The sequence below is a fragment of the Colossoma macropomum genome, unplaced genomic scaffold (assembly GCF_904425465.1).
Source record: "Colossoma macropomum unplaced genomic scaffold, Colossoma_macropomum, whole genome shotgun sequence".
Lineage (NCBI taxonomy): Eukaryota > Metazoa > Chordata > Actinopteri > Characiformes > Serrasalmidae > Colossoma > Colossoma macropomum.
Window position 1 is genome coordinate 180,924 of NW_023495257.1, and position 15,852 is coordinate 196,775.

Genomic DNA, 15,852 nt, shown 5'->3' on the forward strand with positions numbered 1-15,852 from the left:
TTTTTCATTACACACACACACACACCTGAATTTCTCCAGTGTGCAGTGTGGATCCTCCAGTAGATCAGAGAGCAGCTTCACTCCAGACTCTCCTGGGTGATTATAGGTCAGATCCAGTTCTCTGAGTTGGGATGAGTCTGATTTCAGAGCTGAAGCCAGAGAAGAACAGCCTTCATCTGTAACCATACAACCAGACAATCTACAGAAAGGAAAAAGAGGAACAGATGTCATTTACATGGAGCAAAAAACAGCTGCAACACTGTACAAGAACAACAAGCACTAAATTCAGCGAACTATACATTAACATTCTGATATCAAACAGGATGGAACAAAAACCACAATAACAAAACTGGCATGGTTTCACACTACTACTAATATTAGTAAACATGTTAGTTAACATGTTAAAATATCATTTTAATTCAGAGCTTTAGGAGAGGAAAAACCTTTTTCCTCTAGACATCACTGCAAAGTGAAGTTTTTACAGCCTTCCACCTGTCATTCAGCCCATCAGGGCAAGGCAACAGTACATGAAGCAGAAAATACTTTCTCTGAAACATAACAGCCAATGAATTTGTTGTTATTCTTATACTAGCAGATGAACTGAAACAAAGCAATTTACTGTCATGTGATCCTCACTGTCTTCATACATGATCCAAGCACAAGCCTTTTGTTGTTGATAAACTGAGAGCGGTGGCTGAAATATCGTGCTTATTCAAGATTACACTGCAATAAGCTTTCTGCTCTGGTTCATTTTGAAGACATAGTGAGCATCACAAGCTCTGTAAACATACTGAGTAAAGCCAGCTGGAAGACAGAGCTTCTCAGCTTTCTTAGTGGTTTTTGGTTGTTTTTGTTGATAATTTGTTTCTTTGTTTTCTCAATTCAAGTAAATTTAGAAATTTTTATATATTCAAATAAGGTTTATTTACATTATAACATGCTATCTTTATACTAAAGGTGTGGTTTAAACTCAACTAAATTGGTTCTTAAACTCCACTGCTGTGTCCCTGAAAGCTGCAGTTTAAAGTACACATATGCTTTAAATTAAACAATTGCTGTCATTTAAAATTCGCCACCTGATGTTGTTGTATCTCAAGTTTAACTGAAGTATGTATAAAACTTGCTAAAACATGTTTTTATTCATGTTTAGGGCAAGACTAATGTAATTGAAATGCATCCTCAGCTCAGATATTTTCATATTCCCCACCTAAGCCTACATACTTTTCACTGTAATGTCCTGTGGTATTCAGTGCATGTGGTAATAAAATGTTATGCTGCTTAATTAAGCATACCTTAAGGCACCATATTCAACCAGAGGAAGCGTTAGTTATTGGAGACTTGATTGGGCTTTTTCAGAATGTATTGTTCAAGGAAGACAAAGATGACCTATTTTAGGCTAACCCTATTATTGACTCAGAAGGGACACTGTTGCCTGTGGGCTGTAGGTTTTTACAAATCTTCTTTTTGTCTCATGACTGACATTGACTAAAACTAGTCTGCTTGAGATAAAAGTGAAAATCCATGGCACTCCTCTTTGAGTTAAAAAGCCTTTATTATAACATGACTACGGACAAAATATTGTGAATAAACTGTAAATGTAGAGTGCAGTGTTATTTTTTTTTATTTAGTAATTTAACAGTTAACAGCAAAGTATTTGGTAACCTTTGTAAGTGTGTAATAATAATGCCTCTGGTGTAATTCAACAGCTGTAGCTGCTTTTTGAAGATGCAGGCAGACACTGTTAATGTCAACCTTATTTTAGAAGATCAAACATTGAATCAATGTTTTCAATTAAATAAAACCTATTTAATTGCAGATAATTGTATAACGTGATTCTAATATGGTAGTCCTGCTATGTCTTAAATGAGTAGGAAACTGAGAATCTGAAAAAAGAAAGTCAGTGTTAGATTTGTCTATAGATGTGGACTATTGACTGATACATCTCTATAACATCAACAATGAAGTTCTAATAAATTTAATATCCAGAATACCTTGTATATTATAAGGGCTGGTCAAATTTTAAGACAGAAAACTTCAGAAAATAATAATAAAATTCATAAAATAATCTAAATGTACAATTTCTGAATTTCTTCTTCAGATTTATTGTTTCCTAAAAATATATACATATAAATATATATATATAAATATTCCTCTCTGACATGACCTGGAAGTACTCCTGTTCTGTTCAGACCAGCCTAGCACTATTTCCTCCACCCTTCTTTGCTTCACTTCTCTTTGCTTTGTTTCCCTTCGTGAATTTCATGAAAGCTTATTAGACTTTGTGTAACTGTAAAATTACCTTTCCCTTGTTCTTAAGCAACCAACTGGAGAGGTTTGTTGTATTGTTGTTTTGAATTAATTTCACGTTTATTAGTTGTTTTAGTTGTTTCACGTCTATTAGTTGTTTTGGTTGTCAGATCAGGTTGTAACAGATCAAAATTCAGAATTTTTGTGTGCAATTACAACTTGTGTTAAAATGACAGAATATTATATTGATTTTACATTGATAATGATACTATATTGAGAAATTTGAATTCTTTTATATAGCAAAATATATTTAGTTGGGCTAATGATGATGTAATTTGATAGTATATCAGGTTTACCGGACGTTTAGTGTCAGATCAGATACACTCTTGCTTGTGTTGACAGAGCAATCAGGTTAAATTTAACATGCAGCTGTGTGTTACTGGTTTAACCAAACCCGTGTTAAACTGAGACTAAACTGCAGCTAAAAGTGCAACCGTGAATTGGCTGATTCTGACCCTTTGAAGTTAAGACTTTGTGGGTTAATTCCTGGTTGAAATGACTGATTAACAATGCCAAGCATATCCCTTGAGAGTGTTAAATATTATTTTATTTCATTTTACTTTACTTGTTCCTTATTAACTTTGTAACTTCTCTTAAACCTTTTCCCTGTTTTTTCCCTTGCCTTTTTGTATTAATCTAGTTTGCATTTTGTATGTCTCTCTTGGGTGATGTGTGGGGGCTGTGGAGAGCAGTCCTTTGTCATTTAACGACCTCCAATGGTTAGCCTATCTCACATCTGGTTATCTATAGCTCCCCAATCTAGCAATGCCATTTGCTGATGGTGATATCTCGGACCCATCCTGGTTCCTAGTGTGGGCCTCAATACCTCTATTTTAATTACAAAGGTAGAGGCAGTTGTCCATTCCGTGGGGGGGTTCCGGGGGTTCGTTGAGGCAAAGAGACAACTGAGGGTGTGGTTTACATTTTGTGACTATAAGTTCATCAGTGTGTAAGCTTCATTAGACTTGTTTGGTTGAGAAGACGCGCATTCATTAAACTTCATTTTCCTCAAGTCTCCACTCCTGTTTGCTTCAAAAAACCAACGCTTGCCAGCAGAAGTCAACAAGAGTAAGCTAAATACTTGTTTGAAAAAAAATGGTGGGTAGAGGAAAAACAGGGCAGCTAGTAGGTTTCACAAAAGAAATTATTTTAGCAAGTGTTTCTAATTGATTAATGAAAAAGCAGGTATAGTATTTCCTGCCATGCTATGGACTGGGAGATCTGTGACTGGGCAGTGCTCATTAGCTATGCTGCTCCTATTGGAAAGTATTTCGTTTACAAAGAAATCAGCAAATTCTTCTCATTTACCTTCACAATACAGTACTGTTCAAGTGTCTGAGACGTGAAAAAAATATATGTAAAGCCATTGACCTGGGCACTGTTTATTTGTTTAAAACACAAACATCATAATAAGTACAAGAAATAAACACTTTAACATTTGTTCCACTCAGTTCCAGTCCAACCCTGTAAAGCTGCGTGTGACAATCTTGATTAATGAGGCTGCTTCACAAATTAAATAGTAGTGTAGTAGTTAATTGGATAGTAGTGGCAATACTCTCTAACTCAGGCTAAATATAATGAAAAAGAAAACAGTAGGACAGCTATGTGATTGAACACCTTATTATAGCTACAGGATTTGACACCTTGTTAAAAAGGCTGCTGCACTTCCTGGGGAGGCTAAGTCATTATCAATCAATAATATTGATCTCTCTAAATATCAGAGCTTTACAAGCTTTTATAATTTCAGATTAAATTTGCAGAAGACCCACCTGAGTATCTCCAGTTTACAGTGTGAATTCTTCAGTCCAGCAGAGAAATGCTCCACTCCTGAATCCAGCAGGTCATTGTTACTGAGGTCCAGCTCTTTAAGGAAGGAGTCTGCTGATTGTAGAGCTGATGCCAAATTTTCACAAGCCTTTTCCGTAAAATTACAGATAGCTAGTCTGCATAGACAGAGAAAGCAAGGAAATTACAACAGATCTCACAATATATTGTAAAAAAGGTTTTCTGAATGTTGTATAAAATATATCATGTTTTAGACAACACACTACAAATGACCTTTATATGTATTTTATATTGATGTGATGGTTACAGTAAGAGATAAAATAGAAATCAAAATCCAGTACAAAATCATCTATTCCTAAACAAAACAAATCCAAAGTAGTACCTTTAGTATACTGAATTTAAAGTTCTTTTTCAGAGTCAAGAAAAAAAACAGAACTTTCACCTGAGTATCTCTATTTTACAGTGTGAACTCTGCAGTCCAGCAGAGAGCAACCCCACTCCTGAATTATACAGGTAATTGTTACTGAGGTCCAGCTCTTTCAGAGAGGAGTGTGTTGATTGTAGAGCAGAGCAGAGAGCTTGACAGGAGTTTGTGGTGATATTACAACCCGCTAACCTGCAAAAAATAATAAACAATTAAAACAAGGTATGTGAAATCAAGTGTCATAAGAATTATCCTGAAGGAAAAATCTTCCTTGATATATTTTTTGTTTAACTCAGTAGACAAAAAGCTGGGGATGCATTACAAAAACATCCTAACTGAAAGTTTACTGTGATAGCTTACTGTAACATTCACTACTAGTAAAATGACTTTGCATTTATTTATATTACAAAATAGTAGCTTCACTCCTGATAGTGATTCTTTAATTATGAGGTTAAAAAAGCCACTGCAGACACATTCACCTCATCCCCTCTTATTGTCTGTATCTGTTAATGTCAAATAAAATATTGCAGCAATAGATACAAATAATGAGAAGACAGGGTTGAACCTTGAACTTCCAGATCATCACACTTTTGTTTTAACATTTTTTACACCAGTAACTGTTTAGCTAAATAATTTATATTTTTAAGGTATTTCAATAGCATGTTTATATTTCAGCTGTGTATGCATCATCACTTGACATATCAACTGATTATCGACTTTGAGTAGTTTAGGATCACCTAACTAGAGATAAGAGGCTGTAAAATATAATGCTAAATTAAGATAAAATTTTAAAACTTTTAAAAATTCTTTAATATGAATGTGAAATAAATCTTGTCTTGACCTACAGGACTACAGATAGAAAGTTTTGCATTGGGTCCCCAGGGGCCAGTTGCAACAAGTCTTAAGTAAGATGGTTTTAACTGCTAAGTTGGTTGCAGCTAAAATCATTTTTCAGAAAGGACGTTACGCTCCCTGCAACAAAGTTACTCCTGGATGCAAGTAAGACTGATCTTAGTGGAGCGTGTTCATGTGCAAGCAGGGACTGGGATGGCAAAACCTTGATTTTGTGGTCGGTGAAACATTTTTGTTGATTTTGAGGTGTGCTTTGCATCACTGTCCTGCTGGAAGATTCAACCATGGCCCAGTTTAAGCTTCCTGGCTGAAGCAGGTTTTGATTTAATGTCTGCTGGTACTTGATTGAGTCCATGATATCATGTATCCCCAGGACCTTTGGACAAAAAAACAGCCCCACAACATCACAGATCCATGACCATACTTCACAGTGAGGATGAGGTCATTTTCTGCATGACTATCTTTGCATCTACACCAAACCCACCTCTGGTGTTGCCAAAAAGCTCTATTTTGGTCTCATCTGACCATAGAATGCCATCCCACTGAACTTCCCAATAACATCTGGCACACAGATTTCAGAAAAATACTTTTTTCTTGATAGAATTTGGGTTTTTCCCTTAATAAATCAAGGTTCCATTTTTGTGTTTTAAAGACCATAAAGACCAGCAGTAAAGAATGTCACAGTCATTTTTGCTAATATTTACCAGGGTTGCCAATATTTGAGAAGGCCATTGTACAATGATGGTTTTCAATCAACTTGTGTTACTAAGAATTTATACCATAATAAACAGAAGTCATTTACCAATGGTGAAACTTGCATACTGATTTAATTATAGAGTCTGCTGAATGTCACACTGAGGGGAAAACAAAACAGCTTAAATAAAAAAGAAAAAGAACTTTTAAAAAAGAAGTGAGGGTTTGGGAGACCCACATCAGTTTTACTCAGCATTTCTGAGACACACACATCCAAGGATTTATTTTGGTGTTTTTGACCCTCTCCCTCTCCACTCACCTCTGAGACACAACAGCTCTTCACATTTCTCTGCATGGAGAATGTGAATATTAGTTCTGGAAGAAACCTCTGTAGTTTGTGTCTGTTGTAGATACCTGCTACATTGCTATCGCTGCATCTTTGTGTAATATGTTCAAGGTGAGGACTTTATCACACAAGAGTGCTTCTAAATGCATGGAAGAAAATAAGAAAAAATATTTCTGACCCTATAAATAAACCACTATCCACTTTGGTTTTATTTACAGTTTTAAAATGAATGGGAATATGTGCAGACATTAAACATGTTTTGTAGCACAGTTAGCTAATCACAAACTGTAATTATCATTTACACTTTTGTATGATTTTCTACTGTCCAGATAAATGCAGTTTCATTATAGATATGTGATTCACCACACAAATTCAAACACACTTTCACTATTTTGTATAATTGAGATGGCAAGTGAAAAAATACAACACAACCATTGACTGTTATAATGTTTGAAAGCACTGACACAACATTCACACAAGACACAAAGCCTTCATATGCTTTACAGTGTGTCTGAACCTGAGTCCCAGTCCTCTAGTCTAGAGAATAAAATATATTTTGGGCATGTCCAACAACAGCATGGTCTACAATTGTCTGTGAGGATGCATAATGGTCTATGGGGGCATATTTACCATTAGGTTAACAGCACAGTTAAAATCTTAAATCTTAAGTACCAATAAAGTACCAAATAAAAGTAACAAAAAATCCTGAGGAGGCAGAGAAGGGAAAAAAACTGAATAGAAAAAATGGGTACAAACATGACTATGATAAAGAAATTTGAGACAACCACTTTCATTAGTAACTCACCAACTTCCATTCTTTTATTAAAAATGGATGTCATCTTCACATACAGTATGCATGAGGTAGTTCTGAGCTTTGTGAGACATCACTACTGTTTCATTGACATTACCTAAGCTTTGCTCTGCCTGACTTCTTGTTTGACATTAACATTTACACTAATAATAAATGTCACACTAATAAATCTTTGCAGTCCTTACAGTCCACTCTGTGATAATAGATACAAAATTAAATATCTAAATATTGCTCACTTTACTTATCTTTTAACAGCCATTAGCTATAGCATCTGCAGGCAACACCTCCAGACAGTCTCTCTGACATGATTAATAAACTTCTGCAACCTCCTGTACCTGCAACCTACTGCTTGCTGGTTCAGAAAAATTATTCAATGTCTGTACTGTACTTCCAGCATAAATTTGACCGAATTGCCTCTGCTCTAATTTTCATTACCCTTTGGAAAATGTTTTCCCAGATGCTACCCAGTCACTTCACTTCCTAAAAAATGATTTTGATAGCTGAGGTGCTTGGGAAATCCAACTCTGCATACATCCACTGAACAGTACTGAGACTGCGCTTTGTTAGTGATTTCCTCCTTGCTGCTCACTTAAGATCTCTTATTATACTGTTGCTCCTGAATCTCAGCTCACCTTTTAACACATTCTCAAGATATTTTGTCTGTTGTTGTTATGTGTCTCTCCTTTCTCACTGTGTCTCTCTGCCAATCATCATTGCACGTTTTACCTTTAAAAATCATAGTTTTGGCCAGAAAAGGTGGAGCTTCCAGTTTAAAAGCTATGCAGTGGAATCTGCATGTTAACCTTTCAGCTTACTAATTTTGTATGTTTGTAAGTTACTAGGTTAGTTGTTGCCTTACTAGTTTGTTAATCTGTCTAGTGTGTTTTTACTCTAGTCTCTTTCTAGTTCGATTGTTAACTCAGTAGTAAGATCTAGAATTGTAACTAGGGAATTCTAGAGGAGGAATCTCACTCTGGCAGAAATGAACCTCTTTGGTGACTTAGTCGGACACATTTATTTTTCAATTCCTCATTTACTTAATAACTAAATTCCATTTCAGATTTAGATCTGTTGTTCTTTCATTTGTATATTAAAACAGCATTATGCAAAATGTTAGCTCACAATAGTTGACTATCAGTATTGTCTAGTCATCAGGTCATTATGAACGGCCCACTAAGTTTGCTATTCACTAAATGTTTATCTAATAGAAGCTATCTAACTCACAAAAAACTTTATAGCTTGCTGACATCCCATGAATTTCATCCAACTTCTGTGGTTTAGATGTTTTGGAGCCTGTCTGTCCTCTCCTTATCTGACTATATCAGGAACATGGTGGTACTGTTAGTGTTGCTAAATTAAGTAAACAGACAATTTAGTTGGCCAGTTAGTTAGGCTGTGACCTACCAAACAAAACCAATATTATTTAGTTAAGCTATCTGCAAATCACACACACTGCTAACTTACTCTTTACCTAACTAGTTAATGTTAGCAAACAGAAACATATCAGTGTTCTGACAAATTTTGTGAACTTGTCTGCTACGCTGTATAGGAAATGCAGGAAGCAACAGAAAGGCAGATGTGCACTGGTGAAGCTCTGAAGACACAGACTCCAAACTCCACTCCCGGCTCTACATCTTGCTAATCTCTGCTCTCTTAGCAACAGTTCGGACAAACAGCAACTACTCATCAGAACCAACAAGGACTTCCTACACTCCACTGCTGTGTGCTTCACTGAAACCTGGTTATCTGATCAAATTCCCAACAGTGCAGTTCACCTACCTGGTTTCCTGTGCTAACCACAAATCTGAGCTAATAGGAAAGCTAAAACGTGGTGAACTTTATTTCTACGTGAGCAGATTGTTGAACAAATGTTGGTGTTTTAATAACGATATGTCAGCCTTTGTGCAGGATTTCTTCATCAACCGTAGATCGTTCTATTCACCGCAAAAGTTTTCCTCATCCATCATGGTCATCGTTTACAATCCACCTCAAGTCTGCATGAGATAGGCACTTTAAACTCTTGGCAGCCAAATAATCCACTTGGAACAGAATAATCCAGACTCTCTCTTCATCATAAGAAACATAAGTCAGGGTGGATACAAGAAGAGGGGTGGATACAAGAGATATGTCTTCCAGCACGACAATGACCCTGAGCATTCAGCCAAAGCTACTCAAAAAAGGCTTGAAAACAACAAACAATGTCCTGGAGAAATAAGGTTAAAGTCCAGACCACAATTCAATGGCTGGACTTGAAAAGGCTATTCAATCAAGATCCCCATGCAACCTGACAGAGCTTGAGCAGTGGAGGAAGGAAAAACTGCAGTGTTTAAATATGCAAAGCTGTTAGAGACCTACCCACACAGACTCAAGGCTGTGATTACTGCCAAAGGTGCACCTACTAAGTACAGACCTGATGGGAGTTTTATATTTGTAATTAATTCAAATCACTTTACAGAGATCTATTTTCACTTTTACATGAAACAGTGTGTTTCTGATAATCAATAAAGTCAAATTAAGATAGATAGATAGATAGATAGATAGAACTTTATTGATCCCGAAGGGAAATTGCAGCTGTTATTTATTGTTTACAATGAATAACACTGTTATTAACTAAACACTTTAGAGTTATTCATCATTAACTAATGGCATTACCTTCTAAGAAAGTGACTCCCGACTCCGGTCCTTGGGCACCCTCTACACTGCACATTGTGTTTTCCTGCCAAAACACACCCACTTCAACTCAAGAAGGATTTGTTAATTAGCAGATTAGTTGGATCAGGTGTGTTGGGAGCAGGGCAGGGGGTCCTCCACTGTTGTGAGACACATCTAAACCATTACTTGATCATACCTTACAAATGTCATAAGTACTAAGGTGAAGTTACAGTGTCCTGTTCCTGGCTCCACCCCTCCTGTCTAATCCCTTGTAGACTGTGTATAGTTTGTCACTCTCCTTTCCCAGGTTTCTGTTCTTCTCTTTGGTATAAATAGCTGTCATATTTCAGTTTGTTGTTGGATTCATATGCTTCATGTTTTGTGAGCAGTGTTTGTTTATACCTTAAGTTTAATAAAACTGATCAACTCACATCTACATCCTTAATCATGGTCTGATCTTCTGGCACAAATGGAGGCATAAAAGCAGGATGGATATGAGTACTTTTAAAGATTGTTTATGGACTGATATCTGCTACTCTAGTTTATAGAGGTGTTTATTAATGTTTGTTAAGGTCATTTCTACTTTGGTTTTTCGATTGTGATTTTGGATTCCCCTTTTGGTTTTAAAGTTTTCAACTCAAGCCTCTGCTGCAAGTGTCTGGTTACGTTTGCCAACGTTACACTGTGGCTGAATGTCTGTATATATGGGCATGTCATATTGATAGATTTTCTTTGTCTTATTTTCAGAGGTTTTATATTTTTTTAGTGTTATTTGTTGTGTTTTTAAATGGTGTGGTTGTGATGTGGCTTAGATGGTCTTGTGCTGTTTATTTCTAGGTTGATGTGCTTGATGCTGATAATATGCGTTATCCAGCTATTTTGTGACGTGTTTGTGTGTTCCGTTTTGTCTGCTGCTTTGTCATTTTAAATGCTAAAATCTATAAATCAATATGCATATAAATAAATTTGGCATTAATTTTCATATGCCAGCACCTCATGGACCTGGCTTGACACTGTGTGACTGATGTGAAGTAAGTGGTCTGTTTCAAACATTAATATTCATATGTTAATATATGTTATATTGATGTAGATGTAATACTCACAGAGCCTTTGTGCAGACACTCAGGGCTGGGATCAGTCTCATATAACCCTGCTCTGATGTGTTGTATTTCTTCAGGTCCAGCTCATCCAGCTCCTCCTCTGAGATCAGAAGCATGCAGGCTAGTGCTGAACACTGTCCAGGAGTGAGCTTCTTCTCTGAGTATTTCTCTGATTTAAGATATTCATCAATCTCTCTGGAGAGAGACTGATCTTTCATTTCAGACAGACAGAGAAAAAGTGTGATGGATCTGTCAGTTGAGATCGCATTGTGTGTATAATTATCTCCTTTGATTAATTTCTTCATGTATTCTCTGGTTTTCTCAGAGCTGCTCTGCGTCTGAGTCAGTAGACCCTGTAGGAGTCTCTGATTGGACTCCAGTGAGATGCCCAGTAGGAAACGGAGGAAAAGATCCAAGTGTCCATTCTGACTTTTTAAAGCTTTATCCACAGCTCCACTTAGCAGCTCCTCCAGTGTAACACTGTCAGACCTCTCTCTGTTTAGTGGGTTAAAAATCTTCCCAGACTGACTTGTGTAATGGGGTTTAAATTGCTGCAGTGGAGCCTTCACAGGCTGATCTAAGAACTGGGCTTTAAACGGCTGCAGTAGAACATCCTCAGACCTTTCTCTGTTCAGTGGGTTAAAAATCTTCTCAGACTGCCTTGTGTAATGGGGTTCACATTTCCATAGTGGAACCTTCACAGGCTGACCTGAGTACTGGGGTTTAAAGTGCTGCCTTGGAAAATCCTTAGACCTCTCTCTGTTCAGTGGGTTAAAAATCTTCCCAGACTGACTTGTGTAATGGGGTTTAAATTGCTTCAATGGAGCCTTCACAGGCTGACCTGAGAACTGGGCTTTAAACGGCTGCAGTAGAACATCCTCAGACCTTTCTCTGTTCAGTGGATTAAAAATCTTCTCAGACTGACTTGTGTAATGGGGTTCACATTTCCATAGTGGAACCCTCACAGGCTGACCCGAGTACTGGGGTTTAAAGTGCTGCAGTGAAAAATCCTCAGACCACTCTCTGTTCAGTGGATTAAAAACCTCTAGTGTCTTCGTGTTCTTGGTCTCATAGCAGTGAAACACATAAACAGCAGCCAGGAACTCCTGAAAGCTCAGATGAACAAAGCAGTAGACCTTCCTCTGGTAAAGCACACATTCCTCCCTAAAGATCTCAGTGAAAATCCCAGAGTACACTGAGGCCTCAGTGACATCAATGCTGCTCTCTCTCAGGTCCTCTTCATAGAACATCACATTGCCCTTCATCAGCTGTTTGAAAGCCAGTTCAGCCAGTTTCAGAAGAATGGTTCTGTTGGACTCCAGCAGGTTCTTTTGGTCTCTCTCATCTTTCTCCTCATACTTCTCGTTCTTCATTTTGGTCTGAGTGATCAGGAAGTGTGAGTACATTTCAGTCAGAGTTTTAGGGATTTCTGTATGACGCTGTTTCATGATTTGCTTAAGAACAGTGGCTGAGATCCAGCAGAAGACTGGAATGTGGCACATGATGTGGAGGCTCCTCACTGTCTTAATGTGGGAGATGATTCTCTGGGCTTGGTCTTCATCACTGATCCTCTTCCTGAAGTACTCCTCCTTCTGTGGGTCACTGAATCCCTGAATCTCTGTCACACGGTTGATGTATTTAGGAGGGATCTGATTGGCTGCTGCTGGTCGGGAGGTTATCCAGATCAGAGCAGAGGGAAGCAGCTCTCCTTTGATGAGGTTTGTCATCAACACACCCACTGATGATGTCATGGTTATATCAGACACTTTGCTGCAATGTGAAAAGTCCAGAGGAATTCTGCTTTCATCCAGACCATCAAATATAAACACAGCTTTGATCTGATCATAAATCTCTGGGTCCAGATCTTTGAGCTCAGGATGGAAGGCACACAGAAGTCCATGAAGACTGTGCTGATCATCTTTAATCAGGTTCAGCTCCCGGAACGGAAGCACAAACATGATCTCTACATCCTGATTGGTTTTTCCTTCAGCCCAGTCCAGAATGAACTTCTGCACAGAGACAGTTTTTCCAATTCCAGCAATGCCTTTAGTCAGAACAGCTCTGAGCTCTGGTGCTTTTGATTCTTCATCTTCTGTTTTTTCTGTCAGCACTTTGTGAGTGAGATCTTCAGCTGTCTCAGCTGTAATACTCTCTTGTTTTTCTTCTCCTTTAAGACATTCTTGTGGTTTAAAAATATCTGAGTAGTTGATTGGAGTGTCTTGTAGGTGTTTCCTGGATGTTTTCTCCATCCTTAAAACCTCATGTTCTTCATTCACTCCTTCACTCTCTCCCTCTATGATGTAGAGCTGAGTGTAAATCCTGTTCAGGAGAGTTTTATTCTCTTCTGTTCTGATTCCCTCAAATAAGCACTCATACTTTTTCTTCATGCTGGTTTTGTGTCTCTCTAAGTCCCTGTACAGTGCATCACGTGCAGGTTGGTAAGAGTCCTGTTCCATTGTCACTTTGTGTGAACAGAGGACTGGACGTGTCATACATCTCTTTCTGCACTGAGGACAGACAAAGTCTTCTGATTGAGCCAAATGGTCCCAGTAGCTGCTGATGCACTGCCTGCAGAAACTGTGTCTACAGCTGATAGAGACTGGATCTGCCAGAAGGTGGTTTCCCAGTCCACACCTGGACGGGTCCTGGAGATGACCATCTCTCCTCAAGCTAAGAGAGACAAATTGAAAGAATGAACAGGAGAGTCAGAGAGAAAGAAATAGTTCATAAAACCAGCAAACACAAGAAATAGTGAGAATTTCAACATGGCAAACTACAAAATGTTAAAGGTCCACATCAATAATTCCTGTTTCCCATTAATCATCAAGAACTCAGCCCATAAACAGAAACACAAATCATCAGTGAATAAAGGTCTAATAAAGACTAAAACTCTGTTTACTGTTTCTTTCTTTCAGACTATGTTGACACTTCATTGTTCTGGAAACACATAATATAAATAACGTCATCAGCTCTATATCAAGTACATTTGATGCTCCTTCTCAGGGTTCAGCAGATACTCAGCAGACTGCTGACGAACAGACCAAAAGTGGAATTGGAAACCCAATCAATAACACTAACTGCGTGCAGTGCTATAGCATTAAAACTCACCCTCATTGACTGATATAATTCCTCTTTTTGAAGAAGGCTGCAAAGCGAGCCGCACATAGAAACTGTTGTTATTGGGTTAAAATCATTTGATTCTGAATCATAGAAATGGCTACAGCTGAGCTGATTGCTCATATTTGTTGTTCGATTTTTTAGTTATTAGATACCTAATTTGATTTACATGACTGTGTCAGTGGTCAATGTTTTTTGTGTATTCCATTGAAATTTTTTGTTTGTGAAGTAATAGTGCTGGTCATCAAACTATAAATGTGTGTCCTGTGTAATTGTTGAGTTAGTTGTATGTTAGTAATAGCCAAAGTTTAATGCAGCTGTTAATGATGGGAAAAACGAGGCCTTTAAATGAATGAAAAGAAGTATTGTCTAGTTGGAGTACTCAATTGTTATTAAGGTAACAAGTATTATACCAAATATTCTAATTATTAATAATGATCAAAATGTTGGCTATATTTAGGCTATATAGATAGGAAATACAGAAAGAAACAGTCCATCTTTATTTGTCATTACTTTTCAAGAAAATGATTTTCTCTGATGTTCTGGGGCTAAGACGAGTTCTTTTACTTCTTATGACCTCACCTCACCAGCTGGAGGAATCTGCACATAAGCATTTCTAGGGTCTGTGATCAGATGATTGATTCAGTCAATGTGTCAATCACAGGTTGAAGCTCTAGCTTCCAGTGTCACACTGACTCATTCTGAGGCCTACATCACATCTGATCATGTGACTTTTAAACCACATGTTAAGCAGTCCTTCAGAATGTCACTGCTTTTAAAGCTTGACACAGTACTGAGCATCTCATCAACAGTGGCTGCTGTCCAGAATGGATTCAACTGTGTATTGATTTACAGATGTAGTTGCAACCAAATTCAAAATTTCACAATGAAAACAAAACATACAGAAACTTCATTGACGTGTAAGTATAGTACCTATAACTATAGTTAAGATCAGCATCAATTAGACTGTTAAAGCTCACTGTAACTTTAGTTAACGTCAGCTTCAGGTAGACTGTTAAAGCTGACTGGAACTATAGTTTACGTCACCTTCAGTTAATATGTTAGAGCTCACTGTAACTATAGTTAACGTCAGCTTCAGTCAGTCTGTTGGAGCTCTCTGGAACTATAGTTAATGTCAGCTTCAGTTAGTCTGTTGGAGCTCTCTGGAACTATAGTTAACGTCAGCTTCAGTCAGTCTGTTGGAGCTCTCTGGAACTATAGTTAACGTCAGCTTCAGTTAGTCTGTTGGAGCTCTCTGGAACTATAGTTAACGTCAGCTTCAGTCAGTCTGTTAGAGCTCACTGTAACTATAGTTAACGTCAGCTTCAGTTAGTCTGTTGGAGCTCTCTGGAACTATAGTTAACGTCAGCTTCAGTCAGTCTGTTAGAGCTCACTGTAACTACAGTTAACGTCAGCTTCAGTCAGTCTGTTAGAGCTCATTGTAACTATAGTTAACGTCAGCTTCAGTTAGTCTGTTAGAGCTCACTGTAACTATAGTTAACGTCAGCTTCTGTAGTCTGTTAGAGCTCACTGTAACTATAGTTAACGTCAGCTTCAGTTAGTCTGTTAGAGCTCACTGGAACTATAGTTAACGTCAGCTTCAGTTAGTCTGTTAGAGCTCACTGGAACTATAGTTAACGTCAGCTTCAGTCAGTCTGTTAGAGCTCACTGTAACTATAGTTAACGTCAGCTTCAGTTAGTCTGTTAGAGCTCACTGGAACTGTCAGTATAGTCTAACGTCAGCTTCAGTTAGTCTGTTAGAGCT

The 15,852-nt window shown here is 37.7% G+C and overlaps 1 protein-coding gene across 4 annotated transcripts in view; it reads right to left on the reverse strand.

Moving 5' to 3' along the window:
* The window catches only part of LOC118801298 (NACHT, LRR and PYD domains-containing protein 14-like), a 34,176-nt gene that overhangs the window by 6,323 nt on the left and 12,001 nt on the right, over positions 1 to 15,852 (reverse strand). For 3 of the 4 annotated variants that reach the window (XM_036561549.1, XM_036561550.1, XM_036561548.1), the window contains exons 4-7: positions 10,974 to 13,640; positions 4,535 to 4,708; positions 4,077 to 4,250; positions 26 to 199 (exon numbers count right to left, since the gene is read on the reverse strand). In XM_036561549.1, coding sequence (XP_036417442.1) covers positions 26 to 199; positions 4,077 to 4,250; positions 4,535 to 4,708; positions 10,974 to 13,640 — 3,189 coding nt within the window. The remainder of the gene's footprint in view (positions 1 to 25; positions 200 to 4,076; positions 4,251 to 4,534; positions 4,709 to 10,973; positions 13,641 to 15,852) is intronic. The other variant, XM_036561551.1, reaches the window with a different exon arrangement.